At 41.2% G+C, this 27,726-nt stretch overlaps 1 protein-coding gene across 6 annotated transcripts; it reads left to right on the forward strand.

Moving 5' to 3' along the window:
* Window positions 1–302: 302 nt before the first annotated feature.
* ZNF711 (zinc finger protein 711) lies at window positions 303–27,665 on the forward strand. Of its 6 annotated transcripts, none has more exons than XM_063141632.1 (9): window positions 303–482; window positions 6,273–6,374; window positions 7,394–7,924; window positions 16,860–17,018; window positions 17,478–17,624; window positions 20,599–20,736; window positions 22,610–22,657; window positions 23,535–23,678; window positions 24,809–27,665. In XM_063141632.1, exons 2-9 carry the CDS (start codon window positions 6,290–6,292, stop codon window positions 25,984–25,986), a joined length of 2,430 nt encoding a protein of 809 aa, XP_062997702.1. In that variant the 5' UTR covers window positions 303–482; window positions 6,273–6,289; the 3' UTR covers window positions 25,987–27,665. The 6 variants fall into 6 exon arrangements, with proteins under 6 accessions (XP_062997702.1, XP_062997703.1, XP_062997704.1 ...); XM_063141633.1 differs by having other exon boundaries at window positions 20,599–20,691; XM_063141634.1 differs by lacking the exon at window positions 23,535–23,678.
* The last annotated feature ends 61 nt before the right edge of the window (window positions 27,666–27,726 follow it).

The raw sequence follows: 27,726 nt of genomic DNA on the forward strand, positions 1-27,726 counted from the left end.
CTTTTTCCCGGCTTTTGTTTTGTTCTGTCTCAAGCTCTCCCCTAATGGCAAAAGGAGTATTGGCACTCGTCGACTTCATTCGCTTTGCTACGCATGCTCAAAGGACAGCGGTGGAGATGGTGGAAAGAGCGGGAGGGGGGAGGAAAAGAAAAAAAGGGGGGGCCGCTGGCGCGCGCGCGCGCTGGGGAGAGCGGCTGCCGTCTGCGCCTGGATGACGTGTTGCAGCAACGGCCGGTCGCGAGGCGCCTGGTGGGGGAGGGGGAAGAAAGGGAGGAGAGGGGGGGGGAAGAGTGAGTGAGTGAATGAGCAGGCCGCGCGCGCTCTCGCCCGCCTGCCGTTTCCTAGCCCCAGCCTGTGATTGGTGCAGGCCTCGGACCTGGCGGACCCCGAATGCCAGGCCCCGAAAAAGCGGCAGCCGAGGCGGCCGAGTCCTCCGGCCTCCGACCCGCCCCCCCGCCCTGGCTCGAGCCCGCCAAGCGAAGGTGAGGAAGGGTGGCGGGGAACGGGGGCCGAGGGGGGGCAAAACGAATTAGATTGCGAATAAAAAAAAAAGGGCGGAGGCGAGGGGGGAGGGAGAGGCGCGTCAGGCCGCTTAGGCCGCAGCGCAGGCCGCGCCCTGAGGCCTACCCGAGGCGCCGCGGGCCACCCACGCAGCCCGGCTGCGCCGCTTCGACTTTTTTTAAAAATTGCCGTTCTTATTTTACCTCAGCGTATAAACCGCTCGGCCGCGGGGAGAAACGAAGCGGGGCTGCTGCTTTGCCGCATAGCGCTCGGCCTGGGCTGGGCCCGAGAGGCGGCCAGAAAATGGCGGAAAACAAAATGGCGGCAGCCCACAGGCGCAGCCCGGAGTCAGCCGCGGCCTTTTTCCTCTCCCCCCCCCCCTCCACCCTCCGTCCCAATTAATCCCTCTAAAACAATAAAAATAAAATAAGGCCTCCCCTTCCCCCGAAAACCCCTTTCCTCACTAATACGCCGCCTCACCAAGAGGCCTCTATTCGCTCCCTCACAAGACAGCGGGACGTGACGGGAGTGTGAGAGAGAAAAGGAGAGAAACGGCCGCGGCCGGTAGCTGCCTGACGGGGCGATACGGGGAAAGCCTCGCCGCTGCCGCCTGACTCTATGCCCACCCCCTCGGCTTCTGCGGCGGGGCTGCCGCCCCCCACCGCCGCCCCCTCCTTTGCCTTCCCCCGCGCGCCCCCCTTTGTCTCGCTCGGCCCCCTCGCCGTCCGTCTGGCCGCGGGCCCCGCGCGAGGCATGGCTGCCTGGCTCCCTGCCCTCCCTCGGCCGCGCAACACCGCCCCGGGGAAGGATGGGTACAACCCCACCCCCTTTTGCCCGGCTCGGGCTGCAAAGCGCCGCTTTATTGTTTGCTCATCACGGGCGCTGATTGGAAGCGAGAGGAAGAGGAGGGTTGTGTGTATGTGTGTGTGTGTGATGTGTATAGGTATGCGCGCCCCCGCCTCGCGCGCGCACTTTGGCGAGCCCTCTTTGTAGCTCGCGCTGAGCAATCGAGCCTGGCAGCCCTTCTGGACGCATTCAGTACATTTATATATTAGGAGTGGGGAGAGAATAAAATTTAAAACACACACACACACACACACACACAAGATTTCAGGACGCGAGCCCCACCACTGGTTTGGGAGTGGAGTTGTTTTCCTTCCCGATCCTCTCAGCCTCTTTACCCACCCCCAGATGTGAGCTCCGCTTCGATTTCAGTCCGGGCTCACTCCGAAGCAAGTGCGCATTAGGATTGCCGTCCTTAGCCCACTCTGCTCTGTGTGTTTGCTGGGAAATAATACTAAAACACATATTTTTACAGGTTTGGTGCATAAGTAGGCTGACCATATGAAAAGGAGGACAGGGCTCCTGTATCTTTAACAGTTGTGTTGAAAAGGAAATTTCAGCAGGTGTCATTTGTGTATATGCCTCCTTATTGTTTACTACAACTTTATTAGATTGTAAGCCTATGCGGCAGGGTCTTGCTATTTACTGTGTATAATCTGTACAGCACCATGTACATTGATGGTGCTATATAAATTAATAATAATAATAATAATAATAATAATAATAATAATAATAATAATAATATATGGGGAACCTGGTGAGATTCCCTCTTCATCACAACAGTTAAAGCTTCAGGAGCCCTGTCCTCTTTTGTATCTGGTCACTCTAGTATAGCTAGGGTGACCATAGCGGCTTTCTCCGCTGTGGCACCCCGGTTGTGGAATGAGCTCCCCAGAGAGGTCCGCCTGGCGCCTACACTGTACTGCTTTTGTCGCCAGCTGAAGACCTTTTTATTCACTCAGTATTTTAACACTTAATTTTAACTTAAATTTAAATTTTACTGTTTTAACTCTGTATTTTAATCATATAATCAACTTTGCTGTGTGGTTTTATCCTGATTGCACTTTTTATACTTTATTTCGTAATTGTGTTTTTAACCTGTTGGATGTTTTTTGTGGTTTTAATTTTTGTGAACCGCCCAGAGAGCTTTGGCTATTGGGCGGTATAAAAATGTAATAAATAAATAAATAAATAAATAAAATATGAAAAGGAGGACAGGGCTCCTGTATCTTTAACAGTTGTGTTGAAAAGGAAATTTCAGCAGGTGTCATTTGTGTATATGGGGAACCTGGTGAAATTTCATCTTCATCACACCAGTTAAAGCTGCAGGTGCCCTGCCCTCTTTTAAATCTGGTCACTCTAGTATAGCTCCTGCAGCTTTAACTGTTGTGATGAAGAGGGAATTTCACCAGGTTCTCCATATATACAAATGACACCTGCTGAAATTCCCTTTTCTATGCAACTATTAAAGATACAGTAGCCCTGTGCTCCTTTTCATATGGTCATCCTAGGCATAAGCCTTCATGGATGGACTAGACTTGAGTACCCTATTTCTTTGATTCTAAGACGCACTTTCCCCCCATATAAACATCTCTAAAAATGGGGTGCGTCTTAGAATCACAGGTGTGTCCTAGGGTTTTTTTCTCTATTGGTGGTACTGAAATTAGTGTGCATCTTACAATCGATGGCGTCTTACAATCGAAGAAATACGGTATATGCCCTTGCACATACACAATTGAAAGCCTCTCGTTTTATGTGTGCTGCAAGTGCAACAGACTTTTTAACAGGGCTGCTTACCTGGAATTTGTCGCCATGGTAGGGTGGCCATATGAAAAGGAGGACAGGGCTCCTGCAGCTTGTTGTGATGAAGAGGGAATTTCAGCAGGTGTCATTTGTATATATGCAGCACCTGGTGAAATCCCCTCTTCATCACACCAGTTAAAGCTGCAGGAGCCCTGCCCTCTTTTAAATCTGGTCACTCTAGCATAGCTCCTGCAGCTTTAACTGTGGTGATGAAGAGGGAATTTCAGCAGGTTCTCTATACAAATGACACCTGCTGAAATTCCCTTTTCTATGCAACTGTTAAAGATACAGGAGCCCTGTCCTCGTTTTCATAGGGTCACCCTACGCCATGGGGAATAGTAAGTGCTGTTGAAATGCAGCGGGACTTACTCCCATGTAAATAGGAAAGCAGATGTGTTGAGAGCTAGGTTCCCAGCTGCAAGCAAGCATAGTTACTGGTTCTGCTCTTGGACAGTATGTGTGAGCACATGCAGATTTTAAGGGGTACATCAAGACCCTTTCCATATGATTGGCATGTGGTGTGGTGTTTGCCCAGGATCCCCTTCCACTGGCACACTCCCTTTTTAAGGGGTCACTGCAGCTACAATCATTTTACTGGTCTCTGCAATTATGGCAGCCAAGCCAAATAATGCCAAGTTAGCAGGATCACCATCAACCTGCTGGCAGCTTGCGGGCTGGCTCACCGTAGCCAACTTGACTATAGTTTGCCCACCCTGGGCCACAACATTGCAGCCTAAAACACTGCTGCTTAAAAGTGCAGGGTGACTCACAGCCCTGCCGGCATGGCTATGGGATGCTATCTTACCCGGCTAAGGAGCCCATATATCTTGAGAAAAGACGGATCTTGTGCATGCTGTTCGCAGCTACTTTTGGACCAGCGTACAATTTCAGTACCTGGAACACTGCCCTCAGGCTGGCAATTTTGCCTACCCTTGCTATTGATATTTTTGGTGTCCCTGTGGAAGAGACCTGTAGTGAGTCCTGCCACTGACAGGTTCCTGCTCCACTAACTTTACCCAAAAACATGCATTGGAAGAATAGGATTATTCTTTTTATGTAGAGTGGCAGTGGTTAGCGTGTAATCAAATCTATACTAAGTTTTATTAGTCCTGAAGATATTCAAGATTCTTCCTAGTTATATTGAGTAACTAATGTATGCCAATTTATCTTGTGTATGCATCTGAAGTAGAGTTGCCACAGAAGATAGGAAGCTGGCTTTGCAACTGCTAGTGAGGTGTGAGCCGCACTATTGTTCATGACAACACAGTTAGAAAGGGGTGGGAAGAAGAAGAAAGATCCCAATTTGTCGCATTCAAGCACTTCCTGCACAGGGACACTTCAGGTGACCACAGGCACAATTGTCTTCAGTGTTGAGGAACGTATCATTGATTTGTACTTGTGTGATAAGCTGTCTCTGTACACCAGTTTACCCCTGAACGCTTGCCTGGACATCTGGAGGCAATTTCGGTTCATCACAGGTGTCTAGGTGAGCGATCATTTACAGACCTGGCTTTGTGCATAGGTGGTATGTGTTTAATTTTTTGCAAATGTGATATTTCGTCAGAAAGCAAACAAGAGTTTGCAGCAGGGCTCATGTTTCAATTTTTCTACAGTGCCCAAACATTATAGGCACTTAATAGTAATCAAAACACGGTGAAAGCTTAACATTTGTGGCATCCTGGTTAATAAGCATTGGGCACACACAAATTTTGTTATAAAGAAAGAAAAAAGATCCTTTAGGCAATCCTATGGCCTCTAGACATTGTCTGAGGGGCATAGGATACTGGGGATTTTCACCTGGCATAGAGGTCTCTCTCTGAACTTTGGAAGTGAAATTCCCCAGTAAGATCTTCACTCCCACCCCTCTCCCACCCACCACAGGAAGCTTCACCGTGGCTCCACTTCTGAGGTCAGTGTCAACTTTGGGTAAGGGGAGTGGAATTGTTCCTCTCCTGCCAGCATGACTCTTGCTGAGAGGGCTGTCTAGGGGAACATTTTTAAAAAGGACAGAGAGGCAAAATTTCCCTCTGGCTGCAGCCCAGCAGGGTATAGGCATCTCGGAAGCCTCCGATCTCAGAAATTTCTGCCCAGTGGGAAGCGACCCAGTAGGGTTGTGCCCTTAAGTTATAGACACAGAGACCCCAAATAATTTAAACAGGCGTTAAAATGCCTATCTTAAGCAAAACACAAGTACAACTGTTTGATTTTTTTTCTTCAGACAAAACATTTCTAATGCTATGAATTTTTCTGTATCAGCAAAAAAAGCTGACAAACTGTAAAGTGAATTAATCCCATGAAAAAAATGGATTAATGTAGCATTGAGGCATGGTATTGACAGTTAATGAATTCTCAGAATCCATTAGGTTCTGAAAATCCTGAAATTTGAATTGGAGGTTTGAAAGTGAATTACAGCTGCATACATACATACTTATAAAATTGTGCAGGGCAGTTTCAGAACGACAGACACTCAGAAGACAGTCTTTTGTGATCTGGTGATGGGATATTACACCAACCTTTTCTTTGCCCATAGTCTTATACATCTATTGCACAATTCCCTTATCATTCTTACAAACATGTAAAAACAGCAGCAAAAATCCTCAGCTTTCCAAAAATTACAATCACGGAATATGTGTATTCATCACTTTTTATTTAAATAAACCTACCTATAGCACATGGAGTATTTCTACATCTATGGAGTATTTCTTGTTCTATATTCAATGTAAATAGAAACGTGCCTGCAATCCTTAGGCACACTTACCTGGGAGTAAACCCAATTGAGCACAGTGGGACTTATTTATGCATAAAACATGCTAAGATTACATTGTATTTTATTGTATAATCCATTTATAAATGAATATCTTATATAAAATTAGATGTTGTTTGCACTGTTATTTGTAGATAATTTTATCCAAATAGCAACTGAGTCAATTGCCTTTAACATTCAGCTGTTTTGCTAGTATCTGCTCCTCACTTGGAATCTTTGGAAAAGGAAGAGTAGAATCTCACATTTGCTTCTGAAATGTGTTTGCATTGAATTCTAAACCGTGCTAAGACATTATTCTTAGTCATTTATCTATGTAATATTAGTGCAAGTACTAATTTCTGTTATAATTTTCTTTTCACAGTTTGTGAATGGGCATAGATGATTATGGATCCAGGTGGTGGAAGTCTTGGGTTGCAGACACAGGAATCCAAAATGCCTCACACTATGATTATGCAGGATTTTGGTAAAAACACAAGCACAACATAAACTTCTATTTTTAATTCAAATATTTGCTAATCCTTTGTATTGTGAATGAACAACCTTGCAGCATGGGTGCCAAAAGCAAGGTAGCAAATAGGGGTTTGTGGCATTCACTGACAGGAGCCAGAGGGCTCATGGGCCTGGTGATAGAACATGACTGCCTTTCATGTGCTGTACTGCTGCCACTTTCCTGCCACAGTGGACAAAAGGCAAAACCACATAAAGGCATGGGGAATGTGTATGGACCGAACGGCACACTAGATTGGTGCTATCTCTTACTTTGGACTTGCTAAAAGGTTGCCAAAACATTTTCTGATATTCTATAATAATAAAAGAGAATGTGGCTCAGTTCAGACACGTTAGTCAATGCATCGTGAAAACTCCACTCAATGTTTGAGTTTTTGGGGGGTATTCCCCACACAACATATTCTAACTCCACCGTTGTGTGACTGGGCTACTGTGGAGTTGAGTAAAATCCATCACGATGTTTGATTGACAGATCCTCTGCCCTCTCTCCTCTCCTGATGGTATCCCATCAGCCATTGCTGCAAAACAACAACAATCCCAGTGTCTCTCCTAGAGTGGCACTCGCTCCTTTTGCTGCTCTTGCTAGAGAACTCTGTAGCCAGTGGGAAAAGTCAACTCAATGCAACAGAAAACTCCATGGAGCGCGCCACACAACGTGCAACACAAAGGTTGTGCAGGAACTCTCCTCTGCACAGCGTGGATATTCTGCGTGGAGTGTTTTCCAAAAAAACCTCCACCGTTGCATGGAGTTTTCCCAACAGAAACACATTTCTCAATGGTGGTGTAAAATCTCCAAAACCAATGTTGAGACTTGTGTTGTCTGAACTGAGCCTGTGTGTCTTCATTAGACGCTTATTACTGTGCTACAGCAATACAACTTTTATTAAAAATAAATAAATAAATATTACATTTCTATATCACCCATTAGTCAAAGGTCTCTGTTAATATATTTCCTCATTCACAATTGTTTTATAGTGGCTGGAATGGCTGGTACCGCTCATATTGATGGAGACCATATTGTTGTATCGGTCCCTGAAGCTGTACTAGTTTCCGATGTTGTCACTGATGACGGGATAACCCTCGATCATGGCTTAGCAGCTGAAGTTGTCCAAGGACCTGATATCATAACTGAAACTGACGTCGTTACGGAAGGCGTGATCGTTCCTGAATCTGTGTTGGAAGCGGATGTTGCTATTGAAGAAGCACTAGATACCAGTGATCATGTTTTGACTTCGGATCTAATAACAGAAACTGTTAGGGTTCCTGATCAGGTTTTTGTGGCTGATCTTGTTACGGGTCCCGATGGACATTTGGAACACGTTGTACAAGATTCTGTGTCAGGAGCTGACTCCCCCACGATCGTTTCAGAAGAGGTTCTTGTAACTAATTCAGATACAGAAACTGTGATTCAAGCAGCTGGCACTGTTCCTGGTTCTACAGTTACTATAAAGACTGAAGATGATGATGATGGCAAGAGCACATCTGAAGACTATTTAATGATATCTTGTAAGTGAAGATATATACATATATGAAATTCGGGCAAGAAGTGATCTAATGATCAGAGGTTATTAAGTATAATTGGTTGTGAGTTTGAATATGACTTTCCTGTTCACATTTGGGAAGAAATAGAATAACTTCACTTAGCATTGGTTATACCTTTGAAGTGTTCCGATGTTACATGTCAAGGAAGAAATTGGGAAAGATTTAGAGGAAAGCCACAGGGCTGATAAAGTATCTTGGGCACAAGAAACGTGAACAGAACTGTTCAGCCTACAGAGAAGACTCTGTATAGATGTAATATTTCTCAGAGAGTGTATGATAGAATCATGTACTCTTCTCTTTTCTCGACCTATTCCATTTGAATTTTCCCCTCCTCCCTTTTCAGCACTTCCTGTGGTTACATCTGCTCTGAGTTGAGTGTTATCCACAGTTAGCTTTAAACCAGAGTTTAAAACTGGTTAAAACTACTTTCAAATTCTGATATAAGGCTAACTATGTTAGCATTGAACTATGTTCAGCCCTCAAACTTAGTCATGCTAAGTCAGGGATAAGTTGGTGGAAGGAAAGAAGCAGGAGCGTACGATCTCTTGACCATGGGTAAAGGGCACAGTCCTATGCATGTTTCCCCAGTACTGAGTGGGGAATACTGGGAGTTGTTGGAGGTTTTTCTGTATAAATGTACATAGGATTGCGCCTTAAGAGATGTTACATTTATGATCTCTTAACCATGATCAAGCAATCAAATGCAGTGAAAATCTCCGATGAAAATGAAATGGGGATATCCTTACTGACCCTGCTTAGATAACACATCAAGCTATGGTGGTTAAGCATTTTGAGCTAAACGTGGCTTACTTAACGTGCCATGTGAACCATTCCTAACCATGGTGGCTAACCACGGTTTAAACATGCTCACTAACCATTTGCTGCAAAAGGGTTAGCGGCTTAATCATGGCTTAGTGTGTTGTCTGAACAGGCCCATTATGTAAACCCACATACCGCAAAATAGTTGCATGGTCCATATGTAGTGTGATCTGTTGTCTTTTTAAAGAGAGAGTATCATCATGTGCAGCTAATACACAGGAGAATGAACTGTTGATCCCTAATACAGACAGAAATGTGGAGGGAAAGGCACCATAAACCAAAGACAAAGAAGGAAGCAAACTCCGGTGCTTAATACATTTTCTTTTTGTCCTGAGCACCAGAGTTTGCCTCCACCTTTGTCTTTGATCCCTAATACAGATCTATAGTTCCTAGTTGTACATGGATAGCAGTTTTCTTTAACATTTGCTTTATAATTCATACCACCAGTTCTATGAAAAAGCTATATTTAGTTGTCCTCAAAATCTGTTTTTCCCCACTGATACCTGGAATATTCAGAGTCTGGAAAATGTGTTGGGCTTTGTTTCATTTTGAAACAGAAATGGCGCTGTATCAAATGTATTACTATCACTATTTTTAGCTAATTAGCAAAATTTACTGGGGGGCGGGGTTGTGAAAGACCATTTTCATATTCAGAAAGGCCAGATTAAACATGTTGGTCAATAAAGTACAAAGGCTTTTTTTAAATTAAAAGTACTGATCAGATCAGACCCTTTATCATTACTAATTAATAGTTGATGGCATGTAGGCTTGAAAACTCAGACTGAAGAGTTTCCCTGTAAAATAGTCAATACTGCTAAAACATGGTCTGCCAACTAATGGCTTTGTATGTTGCAGAAATATATATTTTACACAGGGATTATTTTCTTCCACAACTGAGGCACAGATGATCCTACTTTTTTTATTAGTAATTTCATGGCATATAATATGTGTTGCATGAAATTTGGCAACCTGTAAATGGGAAAAACTGGAAGGATTCACTGTTCAAATTTTTGAATAGGTTTGCATTTTTCACCTTATTTCATTCTGTATTTACATTTATTCTAACTAGTTATTTAATTGTACATATATTATAGTGACATTTTGTCTACACAGTTAAGCCAAATGAGTAATGGTAAGGATATAATATTTTGGAAGATCTAATCATGTTTTGAGAGAATTGTAAAAAAAACCAAAAAACCTTCCAGGTAACATGAGCCCATATAGGACATAGCAAACTTGATTGCTTTTTGAAATCTCTAGAACACATTTCCAAATAAAACCCCATTCATCTAAAATATATATATATATATTTTTCAAAACTTAAATTTTAAAAGTTATCTAATGTTTATAATGACCAGTCATAGGAAATTCATGAAAAACATAAAGCATAGCTCCAATAGCCAGTGTAAAGGTAAACAATATCACACAAGTAACATAGAACTTCCTTTTCTGTTTGTTTTTCAGGTTTGTGATGTTCAGAAACCCACAGTGGGTTGCTAGCTCTTGATCCATTTGATGGCACTGCATGCACAATGCTGGTGATCCTATACCCTCTACAGAACCACACTGGAGCTGTCTTTTAGGGGTAAGGTAATATACCACCACCACCTCCTTTTAAAAATCTGTTACAGTATAGCAAGGGTGGGCAACTTTTCCTTGGTACTGAGCCATTTCCCTCTCTCACAAGCAAGTCTGCCTTCATTCTCAGGATTCCACCACCCCTAGTAATATCAGGATGGTGAAGTGTCTTGCTATCAATGCGTAGAATTGCACTGTGGGTCATGAGTATGCAAGCAGCGCACATGTTAAGAAAAGCTGCTCTGGGCCATAAAATGAGTGGCCACATCTGGCATTTGGCCAAAAGTTATCCACCCCTGCAATACGGCGTTGCGTGGTTTGCTAAAATTATAAATACATTCCTATATTGTTCCCTGTGAGAGCGAAACTAGGAAAACACAAATTTTCAAAAATTTTGCACAGCTGTAAAGCTACGGCATGTATCCCATGGGCTTCTGTGGGATATCACCAGCACAGTGCATGCCGAGATATCACATGAGTTGGGAGCTGGCAATCCACAGTGAATCTGAACATCTCACACCTGGAAACCGCTAAGAAAGGTAAGTTAGAGGTTATGAAATTTTCCTCTACAATTGCTTGTGTTGTGATGATATAATATTGATAACTAGTACTGCCATTTTCAGAAATTGATTTGTTTCTTTCTCCTTCTGTGCTTTTACCATGTGGCCCAGAATGTAAAAGCCCTGAAGCTATTAGTTTTAAAATGAAAGTGGTGCTGAGAGGTGTGTGCTTAAATAATGCATGAAACTGAAATTTCTTTATTTAGTCCATATCTGTGTAATCCTGTTTTCATAACTATAGCAGATATGAAGCTACAGTTGATGGGTACCGTGCATTTCTACAATACTGTAATCCCAAATGGTTCTCGCACCCAAAAAATGTTGAATTATCCTTTGACAAATGGATTTGACCTATTTTTATTTGCCTCCTTATTTCCAGTTCTCCAGCATATGTCCAGCATTTTTGTAGACATATTTTTAAACATGTCTCTATACCCATAAGAGCTGCATGCATACTTTTTAAGGCTTAAAAGAAAAGTCAAGAATAAGCAGCATTGTGATAAAATTCCATGGAGAAAATATATAACATTTCCTTACTGCCTGTTATTGCTACTGAAAAGCCTTTCGCCATGCAACTGATATCAGTAGGGCTCAAGAGTGCAATCCTATGCTTTACTTGGAAGTACTATTGAATTCAATGGAGCTTTTACTCCAAGGTTGCAGTCTTACACTGCAATCCTTTGTAAGTCTATTCAAAAGTAAGCCTCATTGAGTTCAGTGGGGCTACTTCCAGGTAAGTGTATATAGAATTGCAGCCTAAATGTTTCTTTTTGTCATATCAATTTTAATTCATGTAAACATAGGGCAGCATGGCTGGCTGGAGAATGCTCAACGTGTAGAACATTTTTTTTTCGTCTAAACGTGTAGGATTGCATCCTTAGACAGGAAAGATGCAATCCTTTGCATGTTTAGACAAAGTCCTAGAATCCTATCACCTGGAAATGCTGAGAATTGAATTGCTAAGAGCTTGGACTTTTTTCTGTCTTAACATGCATAGCATTGTGCTCTAAATGTTTCAATCAACATATGTAGAAAAAACATTTAAGCATTACTCCCTACTGTGTGAACCACCTGTGCAGAAAAGGGCTTTTTGCCTGCAACTCCAGATAGCGAGTGTTGTTGAAATCAGCCTTTATAGTATCATCTTTAATTACTATCAGGAAGGACTCAATACTAAACTCCATTCTAGAAATGAAAAACTGTTTGGTTTACAATATCCTAGCATTGCCATTGAGGATATTCTATCACTGGATTAAAACTTTATTCTGTTGGAATAGCTTTATTCAGCAAATGTTATTTTATTCTTTCACCTCTGAATCCTGGATGATTATTTCAAGATAGCAGTTAATTAGGACATTATGTGTTGCAATACTGCTGCCTTTCAGGCAAGAGACTTACGTTTTTTAACAGATATGTTTGGGGGAAAATATATTTTAAGAGGTAAGACATTCCTCATGTGTTTTTATATGCTACCATACCTATTGTTCCAAATGTTTTATTTGAACGTCCTATTTTACAGTAGAATATCTTTCACTAGGGTTTTTCTTACAATGCAGTTGTTACTTTAAAATAAGCACTTCTTTAATAAAGTAGATTTCTATAGGATGTGGTCAAGAAACGGTGAATAATGTAACTATGCTTGACCACTGGAACACTTCAGTTCTTATCATAAACTCAGAGACTTCTAGAATCTTTGTCGTGCAGAACTCAAGTACTGAAACGTGCACTGGATTTGTGCAATAGGAGACCATGAATGTCATCCATTGTTGTGCAAGCTAACTTCTAGTTGCGCGACAGAACTTTGCCTTCCTCTCTTCCCCTTGCAATCCTCCCCTCAACCCGAATCTGTTCCAGAGGGTTCCTCATCCTTGTGGAACTGATGGAGAGATTCGGGAGGGAAGCTGAATACATTCCCACTTGCGGATGCCATTCCGTTGGTGGAAAGAGACAGTTGGATACAGCCCCACGTTCGTTTGTTTTTTGAGTAACTGAAAACATGAACCTTTTCGATTCTTTTCATCATAAACATAAAACTGTAAAAGGTATACAAAGTGAATCAAAGCTTGTGTGATACTTGAAAGTCACATTTGTTTATGAGTGTCATGCCTAAATTATCTACAAGTAGCCTTCAATATCAGTACATCTGAATAAATTAAGTTTTATAACTTTATTTTTTCTTCTTTATCCTATGGTTTTGGCATCCCTCGCACCTTGAAAGGCACTGTGGCATTCTTTGTTTTGTATTAATGGTTACTGGTTATTATGCATAACCAGTATTACTGGTTATTACGCATAAAAATCCGCTTTCTTGTTCTCCCTGAATTATTTTTTTGTGGCTAAAATTAAACCAGTGCATAAAAAAGTGCAGCACTGGATTGTTGTGCCTCAATCAGGGTAACAAAAATATTTCAACTAGAACCTTGAAAAAGGAAGCTAAAATAACGCAATATTGTCTTCCAAAATGTCATGTATTGTGCATGTTTCGACAACGTCTATTTTAGTCCAGACAGTCTGGTATTCTTCGGCTTGCCACTCACAAGCATTTGTCCTTTGCTCTCTGTGACCTGGGTTCAGTTACACCTTATCCAGAACATAATTATATTCTTTAAAGAAAAAGAAATGCCTTTTTTCATTTGGTAATGATTCAGGTTCAGGCTGTCTGTTAAGTGTACCATTAAGCAGTTATTTATTAGCCATATTTTTTTAAAAAAAAGAAAGCCCTTTTCTGCACTGGGCAGCACAGTTCATCACTTTCTGCCATACACAACCCCACGTGTAGGAGGGGATCCCCAAAGGCATGATTAGGCTGACCATATGAAAAGGAGGACAGGGCTACTGTGTCTTTAACAGTTTTATTGAAAAGGGAATTTAAGCAGGTGTCATTTGTATATAGGGAGAACCTGGTGAAATTCCCTCTTCATCACAACAGTTAAAGCTGCAGGTGTCCTGCCCTCTTTTCAATCTGGTCATAGTACAGCAGCCGTATATGTTGTGATGAAGAGGGGAGTTCACCAGGTGCGACATGCATACAAATGACACCTGCTGAAATTCCCTTTCCTATGCAACTGTTAAAGATACAGGAGCCCTGTCCTCCTTTTCATAGGGTCACCCTAGGCAGGATGGAGCTCTTTCCTCTCCCATTCCCACGGGAATAGCCTTGCTTTACTCCATGTTCTCTGCATATATGCTATTCATGTTTGGAACACTATCACATCCATCTCTGAGCTAATGGGAAAGAGAAGGGCTCCATTAGGTTCTATGGAGATGCTCTCTCACACATGCAGGTTGCACAGGCAGGAGGTGATGGCTTTTGCCCATTAAAGGAATCCTTCCCGTTTAAAAAGCAAACCAACCCTGCAACATTTGTTAAGTCAGAAGTTTAATTATTTAATGGTTTACAGTAGCAGTACTGATATATATTTTTTAAATTTTTAAGTGATTAGCTTTTTTATTTCTATTTAGTTCTGTTTTCAGTAGCTCCAGCATTGTTCTGACTCGTTCACAGACTTCTGAAATACAAGTTTCATCAGTGACACCAAAAACTGCTGCAGTTTTAGCAGGTATCATTACATGACATCCAGCACAGGCAAAATGAGCACACCTGAAGCAAAAGATGCACTGTTTTAGTGTTATGTATTAGTAATGTTATATATTAATTAATACATGTTGAACATAGCCTTTTAAAATACTTAGAAAAGTATTTATATGTGAATCTTCACTTACTTCCCTGGAAGAACGTATTCCCTCAAACGGATTGGGCCTCTTGTCAACCAACTAACAGAAGTGCCACCTTGGACATTTAAGTTCCAACTTCCAGCAAAGTAATTTGTGCTAAATTTCCTTAGATTGGCTTAATGTTATTGTTGTTGAGTGTTGAAAGGGAGTAATTAGTGTGCTGCAGTTGTCTGTGAGTTAAGAATTAGGCCCAACGTCGTAGTAATGCTCCCAATCCTCTAATCAGGCCCTTCCTTTCCCCAGCGCCAAATCTGTTCTGCCTTTCCACTGCTAGCCTTAACTTAGGGTGATCTTAAGAAAAGGAGGACAGGGCTCCTGTATCTTTAACAGTTGTATTGAAAAGGGAATTTCAGCAGGTGTCATTTGTATATATGGGGAACCTGGTGAAATTTCCTCTTCATCACCACAGTTAAAGCTGCAGGAGCCCTGCCCTCTTTTAAATCTGGTCACTCTAGTGCAGCTTTAACTGTTGTGATGAAGAGGGAATTTCACCAGGTTCAGCATATATACAAATGACACCTGCTGAAATTCCCTTCTCTGTGCAACTGTTAAAGATACAGGAGCCCTGTCCCCCTTTTCATATGGTCACCCTACTTAACTATGTTTAGGACTTCCATGGGAACTGGTGTTAGCCATGGTTTTATTCTTAAACAAGGTGCACTGACCAGCATGTCTGGTTGAATATTATATTTGGATTAAGTAAGAATCCTCATTAGCCATACCCATGGTTAAGGTCAGTTTGATGTAAGAGGGGAGAATTAATTATGTTTGAAGGGAGATTTGCATGCAAGAAGGGAGAACTGGGGAGATTGAGTAGGCCACCCCGCTCGCTTTAGAAATTGGAAGTGTTACACGTGCTCCAGCACTTAATTATTTATTTATTTATTAGATTTATATACCACCCCATAGCCAAAGCTCTCTGGGCGGTTTACAAAAGTTAAAAACAGTGAGCATTATAAAAAGTATACAAAATTTAAAACCATCAAAAATATAAAAACAATAGTATCCATTTAACAACAACAGTTCTGGGGTCCATTTAAAAAAAAAACTTAGCATATGTTGATAAATGATGTTAAATGCCTGGGAAAAGATAAAAGTCTTGACCTGGGGCCAAAAAGCTAACAATGTTGGCTCCAGGCGAGCCTCATCGGGGAGATCATTCCATAATTGGGGGGCCACCACTGAAAAGGCCCTCTCCCTTGTTGCCATCCTCCGAGCTTCCCTCAGAGTAGGCACTCGGAGGAGGACCTTAGATGTTGAGCGCAGTGTACGGGTAGGTTCATATCGGCTGAGGCGTTCCGTCAGGTATTGTGGTCCCAAGCCGTGTAAGGCTTTATAGGTCAAAACCAGTACCTTGAATTGGGCTCAGAAACATACAGGCAGCCAGTGCAAGTGGACCAGAGCAGGTGTTATATGGTCGAACCTTCTGGTTCCTGTTATCAATCTGGCCGCTGCATTTTGCACAAGCTGCAGCTTCCGAACCGTCTTCAAAGGTTGCCCCACGTGGAGGCCATTGCAGTAATCTAATTTGGAAGTTACCAGAGCATGGATGACTGAAGCTAGGTTAACCCTGTCCAGTTAGGGGTGTAGCTGGGCCACCAAACGGAGTTGGTAGAAGGGTGACTCACTAACTTTGGTGCCCGAGCACTAAAAGGGTAAACTCACTGTACACTGTTGTAGATCAGTCACCCTTTCAGCTTTTTAAATACCTTACTTTTGAAAGCAAGCCTGATTAGAAACTTGCTTGATAGAAGCTTTGTTTGATACACTGAAGATTTTACAAAGACAAATACTGTACAGACAGGGTTAATTTCGATTTTAAAATTGGTAACATGGGCATCTGTATGCTTTAAGACTATCTTTTTTGAAGTGGAGAAAAAGAAAAGCAGTACAAAGTCAAACTACCATGGCTTATTCAGTTGCTTAATCAAGCATAATGTAACAGACATGTTTCTAGAGCGCACTTGCTGATCATTTTTGGTGGTGAAATTAACAGTGTTGATTGATTAAAACTGTAAAAAAAAAAAAGAATTAAAACAAATATATTTATATTACATGAAATTGCCACAAAATAAACAAGAACAAAAGTGATTGTTTTTCATGCCAGCTTTATAATGGCATAAATGAGCGAATAATGCTTGGGCAACATTGCTAATAATTGCTTCAAACTTCCCCCAAATTTAACTACATTCTTTTTATTTTTGTAGTGGATGATGTTGGTGAAAAGCTTGACCATATTGGAAACACGCCATTAAAAATCAGCACTGAGGTTTCGCATGACGACGTATCTAAAGACGATGGGTTTGGCTCCGAAGTTATTAAAGTTTACATATTTAAAGCTGAAGCTGAGGATGATGTGGAAATAGGTATGTATCTCAACTTCTGTTCATGCAGTAGTTTGTAACGTTTAACCCAATCTACCTGCCTACCTTGTGTACAACTAATACCTCTTTGTCATGGCCTCCTGTTAAATTGTCTTTCATCAGACGAGTAGTTTGCGAAACCAAGCTATGAAAACTGTGCCCGTACATTCAGAACAGCTTGAAATGCCCCCTGCCTCAGTTATCTCACTCCAGTTCCAGAACCTACCTCTCTTCCCGAGCCCTGTAAAGACACCTTTAAGTTTGTTCCTGCCTGCTCTATGCCCAACCCATGACAGTTTGTCATGTCACAAACAAATTAAAAATACTGTCCCACCATGCTATCTTCTGCCCGGATGACATTTGTTGACCGTTTATTTCACCTAGCACGCAGAACAGAAATAGAAACATTTTACTGTTTCTGTTAAAAATGTTATCAATTGAAAATTATTCCTTCTCTTCAAGGTGGAACAGAAATTGTAACAGAGAGTGACTTTCATAATGGGCATTCTGTAGCTGGAGTTCTAGAGCAAGGAGGCGTTGGCAGAGTACAGCGAGAGAAGATGGTTTATATGGCTGTTAAGGATTCCTCTCAGGAGGATGAAGATATTAGTAAGAACAACATTTTTCGTGTTGTTAAGAAATTAATTTTGTCGTTTCTCTTACAACTACTATGAACTATAAACTCGACTGGATTTTTCTCTCTGCGTTATTAAATGACTGTTTTATGCTTTAGAAGATCCTAACAAGCCCCCCCGCTCCTAGCTCCTATGGCTTAATTACTTAAGCCATATATTTTGCATGTCAGTCAATAAACAAACCGTAATCTGAGCAACTGCAAAAACCCACATTGAGAGGTCATCACAAAGCTAGTCATGTGTGCTCCGGTTCTGTACTATGTTGCCACATCACAGACTTGTGAACTGGTGTGTAGATGACTAGATGCTACAGCTAGCACAATTCCTATGTGCAGTTACACTTCCTTGTATCTGTACAGCATGTGCATTGTGATTTACGGTAGTTTATATGTTACAGTGAATGTCAGAAATGTCTTGCTGTTGACATCTGCCTAGGAATTGTGACAGCTCCAGAGATGTTTTGCAAATGTTTGCAAATAGGTACATGTAAAGATTGACTCTAGTCAGTGTAAGTGTTTACCAGGGTTAAACAGACGATGGCCTTAGCTAGACCTACCTGGTCTAGCGCAACGGAGGGGTGAAGATCTCGCGATATTTTTATCGTGAGATCCCCCCCTGTTTACACGCGGCATGCACCCGCCATTTTGTTTTGTTTTTCTTAAAGGAGAGGAGCGCTCGTGCGCAAAAGGTAGGGTTCCCCCCCCTTATTTTTCCCACCCTGATGGGCACCCTGTGCGCAGGTCCCGGCTCGTCGCAAGGAACCGGGACAAACCGCAACACCCACACACACATTCCACAGTCTCGGGATCATCCTGAGACTGTCGAAAAAGCAGGCTCGAAGGGGAGGTCGAGATCCCGGGTCAAGAAAGGGATTGCCTGTGCATCATGTGGACGCACAGGGACGATCCCGGGGATCGCCCCGGGATTTCGCCCCGTCTAGCTATGGCCTATGTACTCAGGAACCGAAATCCAGGCCACAAAAAGGAGAGATAAAGGACAGCTCAATTTTATTGCTTACAAGCATAATGCATTGCCCACCCCCGGCCCCATTCAATACAATAGAATTGTCCACAATATCCTGACTTCAACAGGGGGTTATAAATACCAAACAGTGATGGCTCACTAAAACGTAAATTGATGTCTTCAATAAAGTCTTCCAATCTTCAATAGAAACGAATCCTGAACCTTGTCCACTCTGTTCAGGGCAGGGCTCTGATGATGATGAAACAGGCACACCATTCCTTGTGTGTATCACAGATTGTCAACCATCTTTCCTTCTGTCATCCAATCATTGACGGAATCGGATTTCGTTTCCCCTTCAGAGAAGCATGCAAAAATGCCCACTGCAATTTACATAACTTTTGCAGTAACAGTTACTGGTATCCAATATTTTATGCATTTTTCTCAGAGCTAAACATTGCAAGCTGAAGGAAAGATTGGAGGTAGATAAAACAATATTTCTTTGTTTCTTGAAGGCATCTATATTAGTGTATTTTCCAATAACTTTTGTATTTTTGGACAATCCATTTTGCATAAAATTCTGGAAAGAAAAAAAGACTTCACAAATTCGAAGTCGTTTGAATCTGTTTCGGCTTTCTCTGGCATCCCTTCATGTGAACTACCTTTTTGATCTTAAGCAACATCTTAACTCTAACCCTTAGTAATGCCTTGTTCAATTTCCTCATGGACTGTGTTCTTCAGGCCCTCTGTGTTCGTCCCCATGCAAACCCTGATCTGCTAACAAAGTCTTTTTGCTACACTGTGTGCACAAAAAGCATTTGTTAGACAATGCACCCTTTGCAGTCAGTTCATTGTCGACCAGACCCTTATCTTCAGCGGAGCCCTAAGCCTCCACATTTGCTACTAGAGATACATACACCCATAAATGCTGAGCATCCAGTGTAAGTGATTGTAAAAAAATGGCTGTTTTTGCCTTTTGAGGCATTCTGGAGCTAACTCACGGGGCACGGAATTGGCAGGTTTATTGTCAACACATTTACTGTAACATATACAAATAAGACATTCAAGAAACAAGTAATTATTAAAGCCAGCCTTTCATCTGTAAGCTGATCTGTTGCTGAAGTGGGGTGGGAGTCGTTGCCTTTTTAATTACGTTTTTAATTTGTTTTGTGTTATGTTTTCATTGTGATTTTGTTTTTAAACAAATTTTTTTATTGTTAGCCACTTGAGCGCCAGTTTTGGCAGAAAGGCGGGGTATATATTTAATAGTACATTTTTAATTTATAGATTAGCAGTGCAATCCTATGTCTAATCAAAAGCCAGTCCCATTTGGTTCAATGTGGTTTACTCCCAGTTAAGTGGATTTAAACACAACTTCTTAGGAATAAGCCCCATTGAAGGCAGCAGGGCTCGCTTCTGAATAAACATTCACAGGATTGTGCTGTCAAACCATAAATGTCAATAGTTTTTCTTCTGCTTTGGATATCTCATTAGCTTATTCGCTTTTCAAAATTTGTTAAGGCCAGTGAGCATCTTGGTTTTTAAAAAGCAAAGAGACATCACCAAACTTTTTATTACTAGAACTGTACGACGTAGCTGTATTATACAACTGTGAATGCATTCGAAAGAAAACTTTATTTAGGTCAGTCTTTTGTGTTCAAGACCCATGATAAGCTTGTCACAGTCCAATAAAAAGCTTTGCTGTGCAATCCTAAGCATGTTTATTGAGAAGTAAGTTCAGTGGAGCTTATTTCCTCGCCTAGGAGTGCAACCTAATTAGGTGGGTGTGGGTGTGCGTGGACTTGCTTCAAGTTCATTTGATGAATCTGGAATCCTGATTTTAGGTTATCACACAGGCTAGCTGATTTCAGTTTAGTAGATATAGGTTCTAGATTTTTTTTAAAAAAACTAACGATTAATTGAACATAGACGAATTAAACTTGCATAGATGGTATCATTAATTAAGTCTCCTTTAACACTAACTCTAGGTTGTGCTGAAATAGCAGATGAAGTTTACATGGAGGTTATTGTTGGTGAAGAGGAAGCAACGTCTCTTCCTGATGCACAGCTTGAAGACTCTGGTGTGAATAAAACTTTTGTCCCTGTTGCATGGGCTGCTGCTTATGGTAGGATGCTAGGTTCTCTCTTCACGAGAGTCCCACCTCTCCTTTCTCTCCACTCAATTAATTTACCAAAATTCAGGAGGAAAAAAAATAACATCATAGATTTTGGATCCCATCCCCCAATCCCCGATTTCGGATGTTTTGCTCATGGATCAGCACTGCACATCTTGTTTTGTTGGTTTTAATTTACAATTTACAATGCCTCCTTAGAGCTGAGAGCGTGTACCCATCTCTTCCTGCCCAAATGTTCAAAGGCTCTCCAGAATGCCCTCAGCTTTTTGGGTTCTTGTTTGGATTGAAATAATACTTCTAAAAGGATGTCTTGTAGTTTAATACTTAGTATAATTAGGCCACACGGCTCTTGCCCAGCGAACACATTTTCAAGCACATACCTAGATTCTGTATGGAGTGGCAGAAAGTAGATACGCCACTAATACTTCCGTGACTTCAGCTGTCCCTCATGCACTTCTGAGACTACCCTCTCTCCCTTTGCAAGCAACTTTACAAAAGTAGCTATTCTTACCTGATGAAACTCGAAGACCATTGGAGACATCTTACCCTGGAATGCAGAGAAATTACATTTCAGTCCAAACTGCCACTAGATGGCGAATTGAGGCAGTGTTGCAGTGTGATGAGGTCATATGCTATTTGACCACTGTATACAACTGGAGTCCACAAATGCGGCTGCCACTGTTGTCATGGTGACCCAAGAAATTAATTCTGGCAGAATTGGGGTGCAGTCCACGAAAAGCTATTGTATTTTTTTTTCCCCCTTTTCGTTTTTGTTTTGTGAACTGCCAGCATTTTTCCTATTAAGCAACTGAAGTCCGTGCAAGAGAAGCTGTTCGTGTTCTGCCTTCAACCGGGCCCTGTGCTTGCAGTCTTCTGATTAACTGAGCAGAAGAAAGCAGCAGCTTTTTAAAAGCTCCTCCTTAATTTCCTCAGTCCGTTTCGTTCTTGCTTCCATATAATGCCTTTGCCTGCTCATCTGTCTTCATATGGGCAATGGAGCCTGTGGGCATAGCACCCACCCTACACTTCCCATGGTTTTTGGTTTTTTTAATTAACACATTTTCTTGCCAACATCTGAGATTGCTGTGAAATAGGTTTCTGGTGGTGCTGAAACCTGTGGTTTCAAAGGGCTCGGTTAGTGTGTTGAGATTCTGACCCCAGCTCTACCTCGCACTCAGGCTACTTATCCTTCATCAGGCCTCCCATGGCTGCCATTTTGTGGTGGTGCCCAGGACAGTTTCCCAAACTTCCAATTGCACCCACGCCCCAAAAAGCTTACCTACCCTTTGACTGTAGTGAAGGGGAGATTTGGCATCAAGTACAAGGTGTGGGGAAAGACCTGAAATCTGGAAACTACTGTCAGCGTAGTCATCACGGGACTAGATGGACCAGTGGTCTCACTTGGTATGAGGCAGATTCATATAATCCTTAAGAAACAGTGGCCAGATGCTTCACACTTAGATTGCCAAGTAGTATGACATCTCTGTTGATGGAGTGATCTCTGTTTACCTGACAAGTGTTAATTTGTAAAATAGCTTCACCTGGACATTTAAAGGCTATTTGCCTGTGTGATTAAAAAAATAGCAAAGCTGACTTCTCGTTAACGTGATAAAAATATGAGTGCTTCAAAAACGGTATATTTGTCAGTTTCAGTTTGAAGCAGCTAGTGGCAAACCCTAAATGTAATTTACAAGTGTGGGTGAGGTTATGCTTTTTGGGTTGGCACCTCTAGAGAATGTGTGAAAAAGAAAAGCTTGGCAATCAATAAAGGGTATTTATTAGCTGAATTGTTTTCTCTGCCAGACTGTTTTAAAATGTTCATGGACTCACTAATTGTGAACTAAACTACACTTTTCTCTTCTAGGAGATGATAGAAGACTTCCCAGGAGGTATGAAGACTGTCAAACACCAGGTGAGAAGATAAAGAATTGCTGAAATGTCTAGCATTATAAAGAAACTCTTAACTACATGTAGGCTCCATCATCAATGCAATAAAGATATATGTGAATATTAGTATGGGAGAGAACTAAATTTGTGAGAAAAGAAAACTATTGCTAGGTTGATCATTTCCAGTGCCATTTGGGTAGACCTGCCACTGGTGCCATTGCTGAGATACTACCAAATCAAGCCACCTCGCAGTTCTTCCTTCTTGACTTTTAAACCTGACACTAGCTAGTACAAACAGCAACTTTTAGCCTCGTTGCTGGGTGAGGAAGGCAATGGAAAAGGAAAGGAAGCTGGTTTGGAGTGTACAGCTGTGGATCAGCCTGTTCTTCTTTGTGCCTTTCTCTACCACACCCAGTCCTGGAAGCAGTTCATATTTCATTAAAAAATCTTGCAGCACAACCCTAAGTACAATCCTTTTCAGAAATAAATCCCACTGAGTTCAATGGAGCTTTTTTCCAAGTAAATGTGTATAGGATCATGGCCTGAATGTAGAAAAAAAATATGAGATTGATATTAGCTGCTGTTCATTCATTCATTCATTCATTCAAAGTATTTTAACCGCGCTCTTCAGCCAACAATGTTCCCAGACAGCTTACATAAGATGAAAAAGAAGTCAATAGCAAATCATTGCCTTCTATGTGTTGCATTTAACAAAAGAATGTAGCTATTTCTGGTGCTTGTAGCACCTTATGTTGAAGCACAGTTCTATCGTTCTATTCTCAGTGCAAACACAAAAATAACAGATGATCATTTTTGTAAACAGCTTCAGTTTTTTTAAAAAATAAGCTCTTACAAAGAAGTTGCTTGCACCGTTGTGATGAGTATCTGGTATTTCATATCAGGAACCAACGTGGATGCAAGATTAGAAAACAAAAATGGTAATGCAACACAATACCTGCAAATCTGTGATAGCATTAGCACAAATAGACTGCTTAAACAGAAGGCCAAGAAAAGAAGAAGAGGGGAAACAAGGCAGTGGCAAACAGGTAAAACAACTTTCTTGGCTAGCTTTTAACTTTATTAAACAGAGAGAGGTGTGTGGCTATTCCTACATGCTTGAATCATTGGGAATTTTCTGACTGAAAACTGCCACAAGCTTGTGTAGCGTCTCCTCTTAGTTTATTAGCTGCATTAAGTCAGGAGTGTATTTCCTGACTCATTTATAGCATTCCTCTAGTTTCTAGGTTCTTGTAATCTTAGCATAATAGTAGGCATATTTTGGTTGAAAATGGCCAAAGGGCAGCTCATGAGATATTTGCCTATTTCGTGCATACGAAACGGCCTCCCCAAAAGGTCATTTAATATCAGTACCTATTAACACAAATAGACTGTTTAAACAGAACATGTCATTTAATGCTAGTATTTATAATCCATAGAAAATGCAAGAAGAAAGTATGTATCTTCTGTTATTTATGGTGGTTGTGCAATAAGTGTGACTTAAACGTTAGAAATACAATCTATAGAACAGGCTAGGATATTGTATACAAAGATCTGAAAATCTTCTTCTGTGAAAGTTTGGCACAAAATTAATTCCTTATAGTAGAGCAAAAGAAAATAGACAAGAGATTGGATTCCTTTAAAGAAAAGCGCAAAGCTTCTAACGCTTGCAGAAACCCCATGTTTATCCTCGCCCAAGTGTCAAATCCAATTCCCTTGCACATGGTATTTTCACAACGCATTTCAGGAGCTGTTGTACAGGTTATTGTACAAACTGCTGTGCATGTCTAGGAAATGACTTAAGAACTCGTTGAGAGTTGTTACTTGTTTTCTCATATGATTAGTGAAGCAAGGACCTTCTATGGCAAATATTGGAGATCCGAAAATGTGCCCATCGTAGAAGGATGGGGAAAATGCATGACTGCCAATCTAGCTCTTAAGAATTTTTGCTGACACAGGCTGCAATACTATACACACTTTACTGGGAGTAAATCCCATTTACCTCAGAAGAAGGGGCTTGCTTCTGAGTAGATTTTGTGTAGGATTGCACTATTAGTTATCTAAACTCTGGGAAGATCTACCTTCTTTAAACCGACCTTGCATTGTGCTTGATTAACCTCAAAATCATTCTTTTTCTTCTGATTTACTTCATGATCTTTTCTGTTGTTTCTTTAAACAGCTGTTATAATAGGTCCTGATGGACAGCCCTTAACAGTCTACCCTTGCCATATATGTGGGAAAAAATTTAAATCCAGGGGATTCTTAAAAAGGCATATGAAAAACCACCCAGATCACATGATTAAGAAGAAATACCAGTGCACAGACTGTGATTTTACAACTAACAAGAAAGTGAGCTTTCATAATCACCTGGAGAGCCACAAGCTCATCAACAAAGTTGACAAAACGCATGAGTTCACAGAGTACACCAGGCGGTACAGAGAAGCGAGCCCGCTGAGTTCGAATAAATTGATCCTGAGGGACAAGGAGCCGAAATTGCACAAGTGCAAATATTGTGACTATGAGACCGCAGAGCAAGGACTGCTCAATCGGCACCTGCTTGCGGTTCACAGCAAGAACTTCCCTCACGTTTGCGTTGAGTGCGGGAAGGGATTCCGCCACCCTTCCGAGCTCAAAAAGCATATGAGGACCCACACGGGGGAGAAGCCTTACCAGTGCCAACATTGTGTCTTCCGCTGTGCCGATCAGTCCAATCTGAAGACACACATCAAAACCAAGCACGGTACTGAGCTGCCCTTTAAATGTGAACATTGTCCACAGGCGTTCACAGATGAGAAAGAACTCCAGCAGCACACGGAACTGTTTCAAGGGCATAAGACCCATCAGTGCCCGCACTGTGACCACAAGAGCACCAACTCGAGTGACCTGAAACGGCACATCATATCGGTTCACACGAAAGACTTCCCTCACAAATGCGAGGTGTGCGAGAAAGGCTTTCACCGTCCGTCGGAGCTCAAAAAGCACAGTGAAACCCATAAAGGGAAAAAGATACACCAGTGTCGGCACTGTGACTTTAAGACTTCGGATCCCTTTGTACTTAGCGGACATATCCTCTCCGTTCACACCAAGGACCTGCCTTTTAAATGCAAACGGTGCAAGAGAGGGTTTAGGCAGCAAATAGAACTGAAGAAGCACATGAAGACCCACAGTGGAAGGAAAGTCTATCAATGTCAGTATTGTGAGTATAGCACTACAGACGCGTCAGGCTTCAAGCGGCATGTCATATCGATACACACAAAAGACTATCCACACAGGTGCGAGTACTGCAAAAAGGGATTCCGTAGACCTTCAGAGAAAAACCAGCATATAATGAGGCACCACAAAGAGGCCCTGATGTAACATACGAGCTGCGGAAGAAAGCAATTTAGAAACTGTGATACGCTAATTGGGGAAGAAAACTCTCATGAACTGTTTCTCCTGGTTTCAAAGCTTGATATTAAATCATAACTTTACATTCTTTGTATTAAAAGTCTTAAAAGTATTAGGGTTGACAGGGGATCTCATAGCCCTCTGATTGTTGCTCATCAGAACCTAAAGAACACTATAAATGCAGAGAGATGAATGAATGTCTGAGAAGCTGCAGAAAGAGACCTTGAATGTCTTCTGTTTAAAGTATTATACATTATTAAGCTAAAGAAAATACTAAGACCGTTATCTTAGCCCTTTATCAATAACGCCATTTGCCTCCTTAACCAAAACCTGGAATGGGAGCCTTTAAAAATATTTGCTAAGGAAAGACTACCAGATGCAGTTTTTGACAGTGAACCTAGGTAGACGTCAGTCACTTGGTAATTACATATTTTATTTGTGTTGGGAAATAGGATCCAAGAATTGTTCAGGTTTTGAGATCTCTCTTCCTTTTAATTTTTAAAGCAAACATACATTTCATTGGGAAACTTCGTTCCCTTCATTTATTTAGGTTCATTGAGCAATTTTGAAACATTTTTTCAGAGCTGCTAACCTATTTTATCGCAGGATATAGTGTTAAAAAAAAATCAGCATTATGTTTTTGAGCTCAAAAGGTGTTGTTCGGTGCTAGGGTTAAAGACTTGTATGTATATAATTTCCCTTTTTATCTGCAGCTGCAGTTGAATGTTCAGTATGGCACATATGAAAAAAAGTACCTTTTGACTGATCTAATTATTATTGTTTTTAAAAAAGGAAAATAAATAAATGGAGGCAGCCGTTGGTGCTAAGATTTGGCACGGTTCTTTTTCTTGCTACTTTACTATCTTCCCTTAAAAAAGAGTATCAAGATAGAAAGAAATCAATCGTTGGGAAAGGCTAGAGAAACTTTGGGAGCAGTGTTGCTAGCAAGGTCGGACTACTGTGGTCCTTACTTGCAAATTAAAAAAAAGGAAAATCAGTATAGACATGAAAATTGCACCTTTTAATCGATTCATACAAAATGTATACCATACTATAAACATGCATTCTCAATCTGTAAGAAAGTTATATATGCAGTATTTAACCAGAACAATATGCTGCCGCTAGAGTTTGGAGGTGGATCTTCAGTTTACAGTGTATACATTTGAAATATGCATCCCTTTAAACAATGCTTTGTGTTAGCATGCTGCAAATCAAAATGGCGCTTAAATATAACAAGCTGGTCTAGGGCTATTTAATAAATAAAAAACTGTTCATAAATGTTATGCATATAATGTGTCCTTTTTTAAACTTTTTTTTAAGTTGCTTCATGTTTGCACACAGCTGTTCACATGATAAATTGTAACTTTACTTCATGCTACTCTGTTGTGGCTTTGTGTTTCGGATAATGTTCATACTTTGTTTTTGCACCAGATGAGAATCAGTTCCTTGAGAATAAATTTTTTTTATACTTCTAAACTTCAGAAAGTTAACTTTGGGAAACCTTAGAAAACTACTTGTGTTTTATGTGGCTGTAAAAAATGATGTACACGCTGTAAAATAAGATTGTCACTGTTACGTGGGATTATTATTTCAAAATGTGTTACTCATTGTAATGAGCATACAATAAAATGCATCTCTTGCACTCCAAACTTCTTGAGAAAAGTTGCATTCCTTGCTCATGCATGCCAGTTGAGAGGCAGGCATTCTTCA

This window comes from Elgaria multicarinata, chromosome 15 (genome assembly GCF_023053635.1).
Source record: "Elgaria multicarinata webbii isolate HBS135686 ecotype San Diego chromosome 15, rElgMul1.1.pri, whole genome shotgun sequence".
Taxonomy (NCBI): Eukaryota; Metazoa; Chordata; class Lepidosauria; order Squamata; family Anguidae; genus Elgaria; species Elgaria multicarinata.